Below are 19,046 nucleotides of genomic sequence, written 5' to 3' on the forward strand. Positions count from 1 at the left end.
AATGGGGGTACATAGGGTAATAGTATATAGTGGGGTGTAAAGCAATGGGGGTACCTGGGGTAATAGTACATAGTGGGGTGTAAAGCAATGAGGGTACATGGGGACTTTAGGAGTGGGGTGTAATGGGGGTACCTGGGGTAATAGTATATAGTGGGGTGTAATGCAATGGGGTACATGGGGTAATAGTATATAGTGGGGTGTTAAGCAATGGGGGTACATGGAGTCTTTAGGAGTGGGGTGTAATGGGGTACATGGGGTAATAGTATATAGTGGGGTGTAAAGCAATGGGGGTACATGGTGTCTTTAGGAGTGCGGTGTAATGGGGGTACCTGGGGTAATAGTACATAGTGGGGTGTAATCTCGGGGATCCATCTACAATGTAACAGACATCCGTGTCTGGGGACTGGTAACATTCATGACTTCTGACATGTACACACGACCCAGTTCTCCTTCCAGGACGGGCCACGTTGCGGTCGGGTGGTGCACTGTGTCTGTAAAGGTTACGCTCTGAGTATTCAGGTTACCGCCACATCTGCATCATTGTCCTACATTCACAATATAAGAGGTAGGTAGGCGGGTGCCAGAGATGAGCAGATAACGGGGCTTTCACTTCAGCTGTATCAGAGCCGGCACATGGACGCACACTTACAGGGCGAGGTAGGTCTGACGGACACTTATGCTTTATATGGTTATATATAGGATGTTGTATGTACAGAGAGTCCAGGAACCCCTAATATGGACCTGCACTCTGCAATGGGGGACCCTTACACCTCTTCTGGGCTCTGACTCCTCTTGGTACAAGGATTTGTCTGTATGAGATGAATTTATGGCAGATTATTCACCCGGGGTTTATAAAGACAGACAAAAAATCTGCACCGCAAATACACAAATACGCCCGGTTATTAGTGGTTTTTGGAAAGATGAAAAGCAGGAAAATCAAATAATGATTTCTACAAATGGAAAATCTGCAGCAGTCGGCTTTAGACAGAATTAAGAGGGTTGAGTCGTAAAATCTCCGGCATGGGAATTATTGCAGGTGACCGGGATGTGCGGCTGCGTCCACGCCTTGGAGCTAAAGCTGCACCATTATTAGTTTTGAAGTTTTAGGGTGCGGTCACACGGCGCGTTTTGAACCCGGTTTTCGTGCGTTTTTAAGTAGTCCGTTGAAAAACGCATCAGTTTTTGACCAGTTTTAATTAAGATAATTGGTAAAACCTGTCAAAAACAGATGCGTTTTTCAACGGACTGCTTTAAAACAGCCTAAACTTCCACAAATGAAGAACAACGGATTCAAACCAGCCAAACGCAGGGTAAACATCCAAAAACGCACACGTTTTCATAGCATTTAAAAACGCACCGTGTGACCAGTTTTGTTAATTTAACAGGTGAAAGACATGACTTGAGCAGGTGAATTTGATCCTGATGCTGCGGTCACACGTGCCAGTACCGCGTGCGTTTTGTAGCGCAATACAACAGCCGAGAAGAGGAGATTTGCCTGATTATATTGCTGTCAACACTGCGTTAACGCATGAGTTTTGTAAACGCAATGTTGACAGCAATCTAATCTGGCAAATCGCCTCTTCTCAGCTGTAATGCATTTACAAACGCAACGTGTGAATGTGCGCTAAATGGGGAACCAAAAGCCTGCAAAATAGTAATAGAGCGCAGCTGCACGTGGTTAACCACCACTCCACACACTTCTATGGTACAGCCCTGCAGCCCCCTGGGTAAGACTGAGGGCGCGTTCACACGCTCCGCTATAGTCGCCTTTATAACGCGATGCTAGCGCACAGTGGGCGGGGCTCGGGCCGAACGCATATGCGATCGCCCCAAACTCCGCCACCTGTGCGCTAGCGTCGCGTTATGAACCAGGCGCTAGCGGAATGTGTGAACATGCCCTCAGGGTGATGTCACACGTGGTGTTTTGAACGCGTTTTTGGCCCGTTTTTAAGTAGTCCGTCAAAAAAACACATGCATTTTTGACCAGTTTGAATTTAGATAATTGGTCAAATCGGTCGTTTTTTGACAAACTGCTTAAAAGCGGGCCAAAAACACGTTCAAAACACCACGAGCTAAGGAGCAGAAGGCTGGCAATTAACATTGATGTAGCTCATACATAATGTGTAATATAGTTACAATACAGAATAGAGAAGACATTACACTTTTTATCTATTTGGTGCCTCAAAGCAAAAGTAACTGAGATATATAAAACTACAACAGCTCAAAAAAATAAAGGAAACACTCAAATAACACTTCTTAGATGAATGAAATATTCTCATTGAATACTTTGTTCTGTAAAAAGTTGACTGTGCTGACAACAAAATCACCAAAAATTTTATTTATTAACCAATGGAGGTCTGGATTTGGAGTCACCCACGGAATTAAACACACTACAGGCTGATCCAACATCGATGTAATGTCCGTAAAACAAGACAAAATGGCTCAGTATTGTGTGTGTCCTCCATGTGCCTGTATGACCTCCTTACAATGCCTCGGCATGCTCCTGATGAGGCCAGTATTGTGTGTGGCCTCCATGTGCCAGTATGACCTCCTTACAATGCCTGGGCATGCTCCTGTTGAGGCCAGTATTGTGTGTGGCCTCCACGTGCCTCTATGACCTCCTTACAATGCCTCGGCATGCTCCTGATGCGGTCAGTAATGTGTGTGGCCTCCACGTGCCTGTATGACCTCCTTACAATGCCTCGGCATGCTCCTGATGAGGTTCAGTATTGAGGATCAGGAGCATGCCCAGGCGTTGTAGGGAGGTCATACAGGCACATGGAGGCCACACACAATACTAAGCCACATCGGGAGCACGCTTGGGCATTGTTAGGAGGTCATACAGGCACGTGGAGGCCACAGATAATACTGAGCCTCATCACAAGCATGTTGAGGTGTTGTAGGGAGGTCATACAGGCACTCGGAGGCCACACACAACACTGAGCCTCCGTTAGTTAAAAAATCCAGTCCAGGCCTCCGTTAGTTAAAAAATTTGATTTCCATTGATGATATATTTGTGATTTTGTTCTCAGCACATTCAACTTTGCACAGAACAAAATATTCTGTCTTCCCTTTATTTTTAGAGTAGTGTATAATCCCAATGTCCGGGTCATTTACTCCTTTAAGGTAAATGATCTCTGGAGCAGAGAAGGGGAAATGACTCGATCTAGTGTATCATAAATCTCAGTGCAGAGAGCAGCGAGTTATGATTAACAACCTGCCACACCTTCCCTCCTAATACATTGCTCATATCTGTTTTCTGAAGGGACAGGTTACAGCTCGGGCCAGTAATGTAGGGGGGCAGCTGTGGGGATTTGTGGATCTCATGACCCTTCATAATTATCAGCTTAGACTCCTTATAACTTCTGTGTATCTGTGTGAATATAGGGCTTTGCCACTTCTGCAGTTCCGCTCTAGTTGTCAGCTTGGGATTTTTATGGGTGTGCACTGATATCATTGCAGTTACTTGGAAATTTGATGCACAAACCACATCAACAAATGTAGCAAATGTTATCTGTAACATCCGTCACAGCCGAGGCGTCGGACACGATTGTGCATCAGAAATGTCGGATTATTTGCAGTTTCTTACTTTTTATTTCCTTTGCACAATATACAAGAACATTGTTGCAATAGTTTACACAGTAAAGTGAGAGGGTCCCCAGGAAGGTAAACCCTCGTAGCCCCCATTGGGTTGCCTTATGATGGACGTCTGGGCCATGGGGGATCCTCTGGTTCTCTGCAGGGTCAGTGCAACATTTGGGGACTGACAATGGACGGGGGAGACTGAGACCATAGATGCCGGGGGTAAGACTGGTCCCCAATAAGGGTGGGATTACAATTGATTTGTAAAGCGCCATGGAATATGATGGCGCAAAATAAATAAAGATTTATGATAATATAATAATAATAAATAATATAATAATAAATATAATTATTGGTAGGGCAGCCTTATGTTGTGGCTGCGTTCACACTTGGCGTTTACATTGTGTTTTTTAACACAATACAACAGCTGTAGGACGGGAGATTTGCCTAATTACATTGCTGTTAACATTTGCTTTTACAAAACACATGTGTTAACATCATGTTAACGTTTGAGTTCGTTACTGCATCATTAACACATTGGGGCAGATTTACTTACCCGGTCCAGTCGCGATCACGCTGTGCCTTGTCCAATGAGGAGTCAGGTCTGCCGCGATTCACTAAGCCCGTGCGGTCGGGTTTCTGCATCCGTCGCTTCTGCGCCGAGGTCCGTCGGAGTTTACCTGCGTCTTCCTGGTGCATGTAAGTGCATGTCTTGCGACACAATTCTTTTTTAATATTCTGCGGTTCATCCAAATCCGTCGGGTTGTCCCCCCCCCCTCCGATTTCTGCCGCATGCATGCTGACAATCCGATCGTGTGCGCCAAAACCCCGGGGCAATTCGGCGCACATCGGAAATATTCGCGAAACCTGACAGAACCGCGGTCCCACGGACCCTTAGTAAATGAGCCCCATTACATTAACATTGCATTTTGTAAACACAAATTTTGACAATAATAGGGGAAGCTCCTCTCCTCAGCCGTTGTATTGCATTTTAAAATAGAATGTAAACGCCGAGTGTGAACGCAGCCTGAATGTTCATTCCAGGAATTGTAAGGAAATTGCTTAAATTGTCTCTGTTGTATAATATGGGGAGAGGAGACTTGGTTCAGTGATCCCAGGGATACAGCAGTTTCCTGTCTATAGGGACAACAAGAAATATCATATTGTGAATTCCGGTTTGCAGGGGGGAGGGGGGTCTGTGGTCGCCTCCTGTATCTCCCTGGTTTGCAGGGGGGAGGAGGGTAACATATGGGGGGGGGGGGTCTGTGGTCGCCTCCTATATCCCCTTGCTTTGCTGCTCAATGATAGATGTGGGGAAGACAATTATACTTAATATATACTGGGAAACATAAGATCTGGAATAACAAGTCACCAGTCGCCCTCCACATTACAGGAATCACATGTGGACGGATGATGGAGGACGAGAAGTAAAAGAGGCAGAGAGACAGGTGGTAGGTAGATAAAGGGGGCACATGCCTTCATTTCTGAACCCCCTTTGTTGGGGGGGGCACAGGGTGCTCTATATTAATAGATGGGGGTCTCTATATTATTAGATTGGGGGCTCTATATTAATAGATGGGGGGCTCTATATTAATAGATGGGGGGCTCTATATTAATAGATGGGGGGCTCTATATTAATAGATGGGGGGCTCTATATTAATAGATGGGGGGCTCTATATTAATAGATGGGGGGCTCTATATTAATAGATTGGGGGCTCTATATTAATAGATGGGAGGGTCTATATTGATAGATGGGGGTCTCTATATTGATAGATGGGGGGCTTTATATTAATAGATGGGGGGCTCTATATTAATAGATGGGGGTCTCTATATTGATAGATGGGGGGCTTTATATTAATAGATTGGGGGCTCTATATTAATAGATGGGGTCTCTATATTAATAGATGGGGTCTCTATATTAATAGATGGTGGTCTCTATATTAATAGGTGGGGTCTCTATATTAATAGATGGGGGTCTCTATATTCATAGATGGGGGCTCTATATTAATAGATGGGGGGACTCTATATTAATAGATGGGGGTCTCTATATTATTAGATTGGGGGCTCTATATTATTAGATTGGGGGCTCTATATTAATAGATGGGGGGCTCTATATTAATAGATGGGGGTCTCTATATTCATAGATGGGGGGACTCTATATTAATAGATGGGGGGACTCTATATTAATAGATGGTGGTCTCTATATTAATAGATGGGGGGCTCTATATTATTAGATTGGGGGCTCTATATTAATAGATGGGGGGCTCTATATTAATAGATTGGGGGCTCTATATTAATAGATGGGGGGCTCTATATTAATAGATGGGGGTCTCTATATTCATAGATGGGGGGACTCTATATTAATAGATGGGGGGACTCTATATTAATAGATGGTGGTCTCTATATTAATAGATGGGGGGCTCTATATTATTAGATTGGGGGCTCTATATTAATAGATGGGGGGCTCTATATTAATAGATTGGGGGCTCTATATTAATAGATGGGGAGCTCTATATTAATAGATGGGGGGACTCTATATTAATAGATGGGGGTCTCTATATTATTAGATTGGGGGCTCTATATTAATAGATGGGGGGCTCTATATTAATAGATTGGGGGCTCTATATTAATAGATGGGGGGGTCTATATTGATAGATGGGGGTCTCTATATTGATAGATGGGGGGCTTTATATTAATAGATGGGGAGCTCTATATTAATAGATGGGGGGCTCTATATTAATAGATGGGGGGCTCTATATTAATAGATGGGGGGCTCTATATTAATAGATGGGGGTCTATATTAATAGATGGGGGGTCTATATTAATAGATGGGGGTCTCTATATTAATAGATGGGGTCTCTATATTAATAGATGGGGGGCTCTATATTAATAGATGGGGTCTCTATATTAATAGATGGGGGTCTCTATATTAATAGATGGGGGTCTCTATATTCATAGATGGGGGCTCTATATTAATAGATGGGGGGGCTCTATATTAATAGATGGAGGTCTCTATATTCATAGATGGGGGCTCTATATTAATAGATGGGGGCTCTATATTCATAGATGGGGGCTCTATATTCATAGATGGGGGCTCTATATTAATAGATGGGGGGCTCTATATTAATAGATGGGGGGCCTCTATATTAATAGATGGGGGTCTCTATATTAATAGATGGGGGGGGTCTATATTAATAGATGGGGGTCTCTATATTAATAGATGGGGGGCTTTATATTCATAGATGGGATCTCTATATTAATAGATGGGATCTCTATATTAATAGATGGGGGTCTCTATATTAATAGATGGGGGTGGGGGCTTTATATTAATAGATGGGGGGCCTCTATATTAATAGATGGGGGTCTCTATATTAATAGATGGGGGGGGTCTATATTAATAGATGGGGGTCTCTATATTAATAGATGGGGGGCTTTATATTCATAGATGGGATCTCTATATTAATAGATGGGATCTCTATATTAATAGATGGGGGTCTCTATATTAATAGATGGGGGTGGGGGCTTTATATTAATAGATGGGGGGCTCTATATTAATAGATGGGGTCTCTATATTAATAGATGGGGGTCTCTATATTAATAGATGGGGGTCTCTATATTAATAGATGGGGGTGGGGGCTTTATATTAATAGATGGGGGGCTCTATATTAATAGATTGGGGGTCTCTATATTGTTCCTTGTGATCCTCTATTTGGAGAATATGGGGGACTATACTACTGTGTATAATAATCTGACGTGTGTGGAAATGATAATGATCTCATTTCCTCTTGTCAAAAGTTTCAATGAACAGAAGTTACATTGAATTGACAATTTGTTACTATAATCTTCTTATCTTCATGAACCTTTGACTCTTTTCATATCAAATCTACAATGAAGTCTTTTCACAGAAATAACAGTAGATTACATAGAAACAGAATGTGCATTTCCTGTTATAAATCTTTATAGAAGCCGGAGAACAGTTGCTGAATTTGCAATCTTGTTTCTTACAGTCACCACTAGAGGGAGACTCATGTACAACATTATTATTAAGTTCAATGGGGAGAGTCAGCACTCAGCTCCCTCTGCTGGTGACTGCAGGGATCCAGAAATGTATCCTTCAACTTTATGTTGATGCCGAGGATTGAGAGCACAGTAATAATGATTAGACCTACTGAGAGAGCAATGGTGTGTAAAGTTACTACAATGCTACATGTGGGTGCACCATGGGGGTCTGCAAGATTCGGCAGCTGATCTCAGTGTGTAGCTATCCTGAAGGTACAATTTATGATTTAGCTCAGACTCATATTTTGAAATATTGGTTCATTGTCTTTCTCAGTTGTTGCAGACGTTGAGCACCTGTCATGATGTCCAGTGTGATATCTAGATATGGAAGTAAAGCTTTCTACATGGATGGCAACTTGGATTTTTCACATATTCATCTTGAAAATGTCAGAAGGTGATTATCTGCAGATCTACAGATTATTCATAAAGAACAAATACAATTTCATCATAAAATCTAATATATAGACATCCTCTATATACTACACCACACCGGAGACAAATCCTCTATATACTACACCACACAGGAGACAAATCCTCTATATACTACACCACACAGGAGAGCTGATACATCCTCTATATACTACACCACACAGGAGACACATCCTCTATATACTACACCACACAGGAGCAGAGCTGACACATCCTCTATATACTACACCACACAGGAGACACATCCTCTATATACTACACCACACAGGAGATACATCCTCTATATACTACACCACACAGGAGACACATCCTCTATATACTACACCACACAGGAGACACATCCTCTATATACTACACCACACAGGAGACGCATCCTCTATATACTACACCACACAGGAGACACATCCTCTATAAACTACACCACACATGAGACACATCCTCTATATACTACACCACACAGGAGACACATCCTCTATATACTACACCACACAGGAGATACATCCTCTATATACTACACCACACAGGAGACACATCCTCTATATACTACACCACACAGGAGACACATCCTCTATATACTACACCACACAGGAGACGCATCCTCTATATACTACACCACACAGGAGACACATCCTCTATAAACTACACCACACATGAGACACATCCTCTATATACTACACCACACAGGAGACACATCCTCTATAAACTACACCACACAGGAGACACATCCTCTATATACTACACCACACAGGAAACACATCCTCTATATACTACACCACACAGGAGACACCTCCTCTATATACTACACCACACAGGAGACACATCCTCTATATACTACACCACACAGGAGACACATCCTCTATATACTACACCACACAGGAGACACATCCTCTATATACTACACCACACAGGAGACACATCCTCTATATACTACACCACACAGGAGACACATCCTCTATATACTACACCACACAGGAGACGCCTACTCTATATACTACACCACACAGGAGACACATCCTCTATATACTACACCACACAGGAGACACATCCTCTATATACTACACCACACAGGAGACACATCCTCTATATACTACACCACACAGGAGACAAATCCTCTATATACTACACCACACAGGAGACAAATCCTCTATATACTACACCACACAGGAGAGCTGATACATCCTCTATATACTACACCACACAGGAGACACATCCTCTATATACTACACCACACAGGAGCAGAGCTGACACATCCTCTATATACTACACCACACAGGAGACACATCCTCTATATACTACACCACACAGGAGATACATCCTCTATATACTACACCACACAGGAGACACATCCTCTATATACTACACCACACAGGAGACACATCCTCTATATACTACACCACACAGGAGACGCATCCTCTATATACTACACCACACAGGAGACACATCCTCTATAAACTACACCACACATGAGACACATCCTCTATATACTACACCACACAGGAGACACATCCTCTATATACTACACCACACAGGAGACACATCCTCTATACACTACACCACACAGGAGACACATCCTCTATATACTACACCACACAGAAGACACATCCTCTATATACTACACCACACAGGAGACACATCCTTTATATACTACACCACACAGGAGACACATCCTCTATATACTACACCACACAGGAGATACATCCTCTATATACTACACCACACAGGAGACACATCCTCTATATACTACACCACACAGGAGATACATCCTCTATATACTACACCACACAGGAGACACATCCTCTATATACTACACCACACAGGAGACACATCCTCTATATACTACACCACACAGGAGACGCATCCTCTATATACTACACCACACAGGAGACACATCCTCTATAAACTACACCACACATGAGACACATCCTCTATATACTACACCACACAGGAGACACATCCTCTATATACTACACCACACAGGAGACACATCCTCTATAAACTACACCACACAGGAGACACATCCTCTATATACTACACCACACAGGAAACACATCCTCTATATACTACACCACACAGGAGACACCTCCTCTATATACTACACCACACAGGAGACACATCCTCTATATACTACACCACACAGGAGACACATCCTCTATATACTACACCACACAGGAGACACATCCTCTATATACTACACCACACAGGAGACACATCCTCTATATACTACACCACACAGGAGACACATCCTCTATATACTACACCACACAGGAGACGCCTACTCTATATACTACACCACACAGGAGACACATCCTCTATATACTACACCACACAGGAGACACATCCTCTATATACTACACCACACAGGAGACACATCCTCTATATACTACACCACACAGGAGACACATCCTCTATATACTACACCACACAGGAGACACATCCTCTATATACTACACCACACAGGAGACACATCCTCTATATACTACACCACACAGGAGACACATCCTCTATATACTACACCACACAGGAGACACATCCTCTATATACTACACCACACAGGAGGAGAGCTGACACATCCTCTATATACTACACCACACAGGAGAGCTCACACATCCTCTATATACTACACCACACAGGAGGAGAGCTGACACATCTTCTATATACTACACCACACAGGAGGAGAGCTGACACATCCTCTATATACTACACCACACAGCAGGAGAGCTGCTGACACATCCTCTATATACTACACCACACAGCAGGAGAGCTGCTGACACATCCTCTATATACTACACCACACAGGAGACACATCCTCTATATCAGGGGTCAGGAACCTTTTTGGCTGAGAGAGCCATAAGCGCCATATATTTTAAAATATAATTCTGCGAGAGCCGTACAATATGCTTAAAGGGACACTGACAGAACAATGGCTCCAGCAGTCATTAGTACAGCAAGGAGTGTTCCCCCCCCCCCCCCCCCCGTACTAAGCTTCCACTGGACCAAAACAATTGTAATTCCCTGTAAAATAAAAAATAGATAATTTACATTCGAGCTTGTTCCAATACAGACGCCAACCAATGCAGAACATCCCTATACAGACGCCAACCAATGCAGAACATCCCTATACAGACGCCAACCAATGCAGAACATCCCTATACAGACGCCAACCAATGCAGAACATCCCTATACAGACGCCAACCAATGCAGAACATCATTATACAGACGCCAACCAATGCAGAACATCATTATACAGACGCCAACCAATGCAGAACATCATTATACAGACGCCAACCAATGCAGAACATCATTATACAGACGCCAACCAATGCAGAACATCATTATACAGACGCCAACCAATGCAGAACATCATTATACAGACGCCAACCAATGCAGAACATCCCTATACAGACGCCAACCAATGCAGAACATCCCTATACAGACGCCAACCAATGCAGAACATTATACAGACGCCAACCAATGCAGAACATCCTTATACAGACGCCAACCAATGCAGAACATCCCTATACAGACGCCAACCAATGCAGAACATCCCTATACAGACGACAGCCACAGCAGAACATCATTATACAGACGCCAACCAATGCAGAACATTATACAGACGCCAACCAATGCAGAACATCCCTATACAGACGCCAACCAATGCAGAACATCCCTATACAGACGCCAACCGCTGCAGAACATCCTTATACAGACGCCAACCAATGCAGAACATCATTATACAGACGCCAACCAATGCAGAACATCCCTATACAGACGCCAACCAATGCAGAACATCCCTATACAGACGCCAACCAATGCAGAACATTATACAGACGCCAACCAATGCAGAACATCCTTATACAGACGCCAACCAATGCAGAACATCCCTATACAGACGCCAACCAATGCAGAACATCCCTATACAGACGACAGCCACAGCAGAACATCCTTATACAGACGCCAACCAATGCAGAACATCCCTATACAGACGCCAACCAATGCAGAACATCCCTATACAGACGCCAACCAATGCAGAACATCCCTATACAGACGCCAACCAATGCAGAACATCCCTATACAGACGCCAACCGCTACAGAACATCCTTATACAGACGCCAACCAATGCAGAACATCCCTATACAGACGCCAACCAATGCAGAACATCCCTATACAGACGCCAACCGCTGCAGAACATCCCTATACAGACTCCAACCAATGCAGAACATCCCTATACAGACGACAGCCACAGCAGAACATCCTTATACAGACGCCAACCAATGCAGAACATTATACAGACGCCAACCAATGCAGAACATCCTTATACAGACGCCAACCAATGCAGAACATCCCTATACAGACGCCAACCAATGCAGAACATCCTCATACAGACGCCAACCGCTACAGAACATCCCTATACAGACGCCAACCGCTACAGAACATCCTTATACAGACGACAGCCACTACAGAACATCCCCATACAGACGCCAACCGCTGCAGAACATCCCTATACAGACGCCAACCAATGCAGAACATCCCCATACAGACGCCAACCAATGCAGAACATCCCCATACAGACGCCAACCGCTACAGAACATCCTTATACAGACGCCAACCAATGCAGAACATCCCTATACAGACGCCAACCAATGCAGAACATCCTTATACAAACGCCAACCAATGCAGAACATCCTCATACAGACGCCAACCGCTACAGAACATCCCCATACAGACGCCAACCAATGCAGAACATCCCTATACAGACGCCAACCAATGCAGAACATCCCTATACAGACGCCAACCAATGCAGAACATCCCTATACAGACGCCAACCAATGCAGAACATCCCTATACAGACGCCAACCAATGCAGAACATCCCTATACAGACGCCAACCGCTACAGAACATCCTTATACAGACGCCAACCAATGCAGAACATCCCTATACAGACGCCAACCAATGCAGAACATCCCTATACAGACGCCAACCAATGCAGAACATCATTATACAGACGCCAACCAATGCAGAACATCCCTATACAGACGCCAACCAATGCAGAACATCCCTATACAGACGCCAACCAATGCAGAACATCCCTATACAGACGCCAACCGCTACAGAACATCCTTATACAGACGCCAACCAATGCAGAACATCCCTATACAGACGCCAACCAATGCAGAACATCATTATACAGACGCCAACCAATGCAGAACATCCCTATACAGACGCCAACCAATGCAGAACATCCCTATACAGACGCCAACCAATGCAGAACATCCCTATACAGACGCCAACCAATGCAGAACATCCTTATACAGACGCCAACCAATGCAGAACATCCCTATACAGACGCCAACCAATGCAGAACATCCCTATACAGACGACAGCCACAGCAGAACATCCTTATACAGACGCCAACCAATGCAGAACATTATACAGACGCCAACCAATGCAGAACATCCTTATACAGACGCCAACCAATGCAGAACATCCCTATACAGACGCCAACCAATGCAGAACATCCTCATACAGACGCCAACCGCTACAGAACATCCCTATACAGACGCCAACCGCTACAGAACATCCTTATACAGACGACAGCCACTACAGAACATCCCCATACAGACGCCAACCGCTGCAGAACATCCCTATACAGACGCCAACCAATGCAGAACATCCCCATACAGACGCCAACCAATGCAGAACATCCCCATACAGACGCCAACCGCTGCAGAACATCCCCATACAGACGCCAACCGCTGCAGAACATCCCTATACAGACGCCAACCGCTGCAGAACATCCCCATACAGACGCCAACCAATGCAGAACATCCCTATACAGACGCCAACCGCTGCAGAATATCCCCATACAGACGCCAACCGCTGCACAACATCCCCATACAGACGCCAACTGCTGCAGAACATCCCCATTCAGACGCCAACCGCTGCAGAACATCCCTATACAGATGCCAACCGCTGCAGAACATCCCCATACAGACGCCAACCAATGCAGAACATCCCCATACAGACGCCAACCAATGCAGAACATCCCTATACAGACGCCAACCGCTACAGAACATCCTTATACAGACGCCAACCAATGCAGAACATCCCTATACAGACGCCAACCAATGCAGAACATCCCTATACAGACGCCAACCAATGCAGAACATCCCTATACAGACGCCAACCGCTGCAGAACATCCCCATACAGACGCCAACCAATGCAGAACATCCCTATACAGACGCCAACCGCTGCAGAATATCCCCATACAGACGCCAACCGCTGCACAACATCCCCATACAGACGCCAACCAATGCAGAACATCATTATACAGACGCCAACCGCTGCAGAACATCCCTATACAGACGCCAACCGCTGCAGAACATCCCCATACAGACGCCAACCGCTGCAGAACATCCTTATACAGACGCCAACCAATGCAGAACATCCCTATACAGACGCCAACCGCTACAGAACATCCCTATACAGACGCCAACCGCTGCAGAACATCCCTATACAGACGCCAACCGCTACAGAACATCCCTATACAGACGCCAACCAATGCAGAACATCATTATACAGACGCCAACCAATGCAGAACATCCCTATACAGACGCCAACCAATGCAGAACATCCTTATACAGACGCCAACCGCTGCAGAACATCCCTATACAGACGCCAACCAATGCAGAACATCCTTATACAGATGCCAACCGCTGCAGAACATCCCTATACAGACGCCAACCGCTGCAGAACATCCCTATACAGACGCCAACCAATGCAGAACATCATTATACAGACGCCAACCAATGCAGAACATCCCTATACAGACGCCAACCAATGCAGAACATCCCTATACAGACGCCAACCAATGCAGAACATCCCTATACAGACGCCAACCGCTACAGAACATCCTTATACAGACGCCAACCAATGCAGAACATCCCTATACAGACGCCAACCAATGCAGAACATCCCTATACAGACGCCAACCGCTGCAGAACATCCCTATACAGACTCCAACCAATGCAGAACATCCCTATACAGACGACAGCCAATGCAGAACATCCCTATACAGACGCCAACCAATGCAGAACATCCCTATACAGACGCCAACCGCTACAGAACATCCTTATACAGACGCCAACCAATGCAGAACATCCCTATACAGACGCCAACCAATGCAGAACATCCCTATACAGACGCCAACCAATGCAGAACATCCCTATACAGACGCCAACCGCTACAGAACATCCTTATACAGACGCCAACCAATGCAGAACATCCTTATACAGACGCCAACCAATGCAGAACATTATACAGACGCCAACCAATGCAGAACATCCTTATACAGACGCCAACCAATGCAGAACATCCCTATACAGACGCCAACCAATGCAGAACATCCTCATACAGACGCCAACCGCTACAGAACATCCTTATACAGACGACAGCCACTACAGAACATCCCCATACAGACGCCAACCGCTGCAGAACATCCCTATACAGACGCCAACCAATGCAGAACATCCCCATACAGACGCCAACCAATGCAGAACATCCCCATACAGACGCCAACCGCTACAGAACATCCTTATACAGACGCCAACCAATGCAGAACATCCCTATACAGACGCCAACCAATGCAGAACATCCTTATACAAACGCCAACCAATGCAGAACATCCTCATACAGACGCCAACCGCTACAGAACATCCCCATACAGACGCCAACCAATGCAGAACATCCCTATACAGACGCCAACCAATGCAGAACATCCCTATACAGACGCCAACCAATGCAGAACATCCCTATACAGACGCCAACCAATGCAGAACATCCCTATACAGACGCCAACCAATGCAGAACATCCCTATACAGACGCCAACCGCTACAGAACATCCTTATACAGACGCCAACCAATGCAGAACATCCCTATACAGACGCCAACCAATGCAGAACATCCCTATACAGACGCCAACCAATGCAGAACATCATTATACAGACGCCAACCAATGCAGAACATCCCTATACAGACGCCAACCAATGCAGAACATCCCTATACAGACGCCAACCAATGCAGAACATCCCTATACAGACGCCAACCGCTACAGAACATCCTTATACAGACGCCAACCAATGCAGAACATCCCTATACAGACGCCAACCAATGCAGAACATCATTATACAGACGCCAACCAATGCAGAACATCCCTATACAGACGCCAACCAATGCAGAACATCCCTATACAGACGCCAACCAATGCAGAACATCCCTATACAGACGCCAACCAATGCAGAACATCCTTATACAGACGCCAACCAATGCAGAACATCCCTATACAGACGCCAACCAATGCAGAACATCCCTATACAGACGACAGCCACAGCAGAACATCCTTATACAGACGCCAACCAATGCAGAACATTATACAGACGCCAACCAATGCAGAACATCCTTATACAGACGCCAACCAATGCAGAACATCCCTATACAGACGCCAACCAATGCAGAACATCCTCATACAGACGCCAACCGCTACAGAACATCCCTATACAGACGCCAACCGCTACAGAACATCCTTATACAGACGACAGCCACTACAGAACATCCCCATACAGACGCCAACCGCTGCAGAACATCCCTATACAGACGCCAACCAATGCAGAACATCCCCATACAGACGCCAACCAATGCAGAACATCCCCATACAGACGCCAACCGCTGCAGAACATCCCCATACAGACGCCAACCGCTGCAGAACATCCCTATACAGACGCCAACCGCTGCAGAACATCCCCATACAGACGCCAACCAATGCAGAACATCCCTATACAGACGCCAACCGCTGCAGAATATCCCCATACAGACGCCAACCGCTGCACAACATCCCCATACAGACGCCAACTGCTGCAGAACATCCCCATTCAGACGCCAACCGCTGCAGAACATCCCTATACAGATGCCAACCGCTGCAGAACATCCCCATACAGACGCCAACCAATGCAGAACATCCCCATACAGACGCCAACCAATGCAGAACATCCCTATACAGACGCCAACCGCTACAGAACATCCTTATACAGACGCCAACCAATGCAGAACATCCCTATACAGACGCCAACCAATGCAGAACATCCCTATACAGACGCCAACCAATGCAGAACATCCCTATACAGACGCCAACCGCTGCAGAACATCCCCATACAGACGCCAACCAATGCAGAACATCCCTATACAGACGCCAACCGCTGCAGAATATCCCCATACAGACGCCAACCGCTGCACAACATCCCCATACAGACGCCAACCAATGCAGAACATCATTATACAGACGCCAACCGCTGCAGAACATCCCTATACAGACGCCAACCGCTGCAGAACATCCCCATACAGACGCCAACCGCTGCAGAACATCCTTATACAGACGCCAACCAATGCAGAACATCCCTATACAGACGCCAACCGCTACAGAACATCCCTATACAGACGCCAACCGCTGCAGAACATCCCTATACAGACGCCAACCGCTACAGAACATCCCTATACAGACGCCAACCAATGCAGAACATCCCTATACAGACGCCAACCAATGCAGAACATCCCTATACAGACGCCAACCAATGCAGAACATCATTATACAGACGCCAACCAATGCAGAACATCCTTATACAGACGCCAACCAATGCAGAACATCCCTATACAGACGCCAACCAATGCAGAACATCCCTATACAGACGCCAACCAATGCAGAACATCCCTATACAGACGCCAACCGCTGCAGAACATCCCTATACAGACGCCAACCGCTACAGAACATCCCTATACAGACGCCAACCAATGCAGAACATCCCTATACAGACGCCAACCAATGCAGAACATCCCTATACAGACGCCAACCAATGCAGAACATCATTATACAGACGCCAACCAATGCAGAACATCCCTATACAGACGCCAACCAATGCAGAACATCCCTATACAGACGCCAACCAATGCAGAACATCCTTATACAGACGCCAACCAATGCAGAACATCCCTATACAGACGCCAACCGCTGCAGAACATCCCTATACAGACGCCAACCGCTGCAGAACATCCCTATACAGACGCCAACATGTGTCTAAGCTGCTGCATAACCTCACATTAATGTAGAAATGCAGTGGTGGGGGAAGATATGTGAGGATGATGCAGCTATGAAGCTCTCAGGAGAGCTTCATAGCTGCACACAGGACACTAAGGGGTTAAGGCAGAGTGTGAGGAGACACTGGGGGAGGGAGCACTTATCTCTGGCTGATCCCGGCTGCTGACTCCTTCTCCTTGGACTCCTTCTCCTTCATGTCTCCGGAGTATGCAGCTCTCTGGTCTCCTCTGTCTGAATCTCCCGCGCTGCTACATCCAGCCCCGGGATTGGCTGCAGGCAGACAGTCTCCTCCCCTCCCTCTCACACACGGAGGAGACTGCTGCAGGGAAGGAGAGGGAGGCGCCGCCCCTGAATTAACCCCGCGGACCCTGCGCTGCTCTGCAGAATACATCCAGGGGCATAACTACAGCCGGGGGCACAACAGCCTGGTCTTGGCAGGCATATTAGCAGTTGCTGCGGCTGTAGTTAAGCCCCTGGATAGGAGCCCTGGCTGCGAGCCAGATGCGGCCATCAAAAGAGCCATATCTGGCTCGCGAGCCATAGGTTCCCGACCCCTGCTCTATATACTACACCACACAGGAGACACATCCTCTATATACTACACCACACAGGAGACACATCCTCTATATACTATACCACACAGGAGAGCTGACACATCCTCTATATACTACACCACACAGGAGACACATCCTCTATATACTACACCACACAGGAGGAGATGACACATCCTCTATATACTACACCACACAGGAGACACATCCTCTATATACTACACCACACAGGAGACACATCCTCTATATACTACACCACACAGGAGACACATCCTCTATATA

General features: G+C 45.8%; 1 protein-coding gene across 1 annotated transcript in view; it reads left to right on the forward strand.

Moving 5' to 3' along the window:
• Nucleotides 1-598: 598 nt before the first annotated feature.
• LOC140103726 (interleukin-27 receptor subunit alpha-like) overlaps nucleotides 599-19,046 on the forward strand; it is a 56,555-nt gene continuing 38,107 nt past the window's right edge. Inside the window, exons 1-2 of the mRNA XM_072126940.1 lie at nucleotides 599-657; nucleotides 7,916-8,035. Coding sequence (XP_071983041.1) covers nucleotides 7,966-8,035 — 70 coding nt within the window. The 5' untranslated portion in view covers nucleotides 599-657; nucleotides 7,916-7,965. The remainder of the gene's footprint in view (nucleotides 658-7,915; nucleotides 8,036-19,046) is intronic.

Source organism: Engystomops pustulosus, chromosome 10 (genome assembly GCF_040894005.1).
Source record: "Engystomops pustulosus chromosome 10, aEngPut4.maternal, whole genome shotgun sequence".
Taxonomy (NCBI): Eukaryota; Metazoa; Chordata; class Amphibia; order Anura; family Leptodactylidae; genus Engystomops; species Engystomops pustulosus.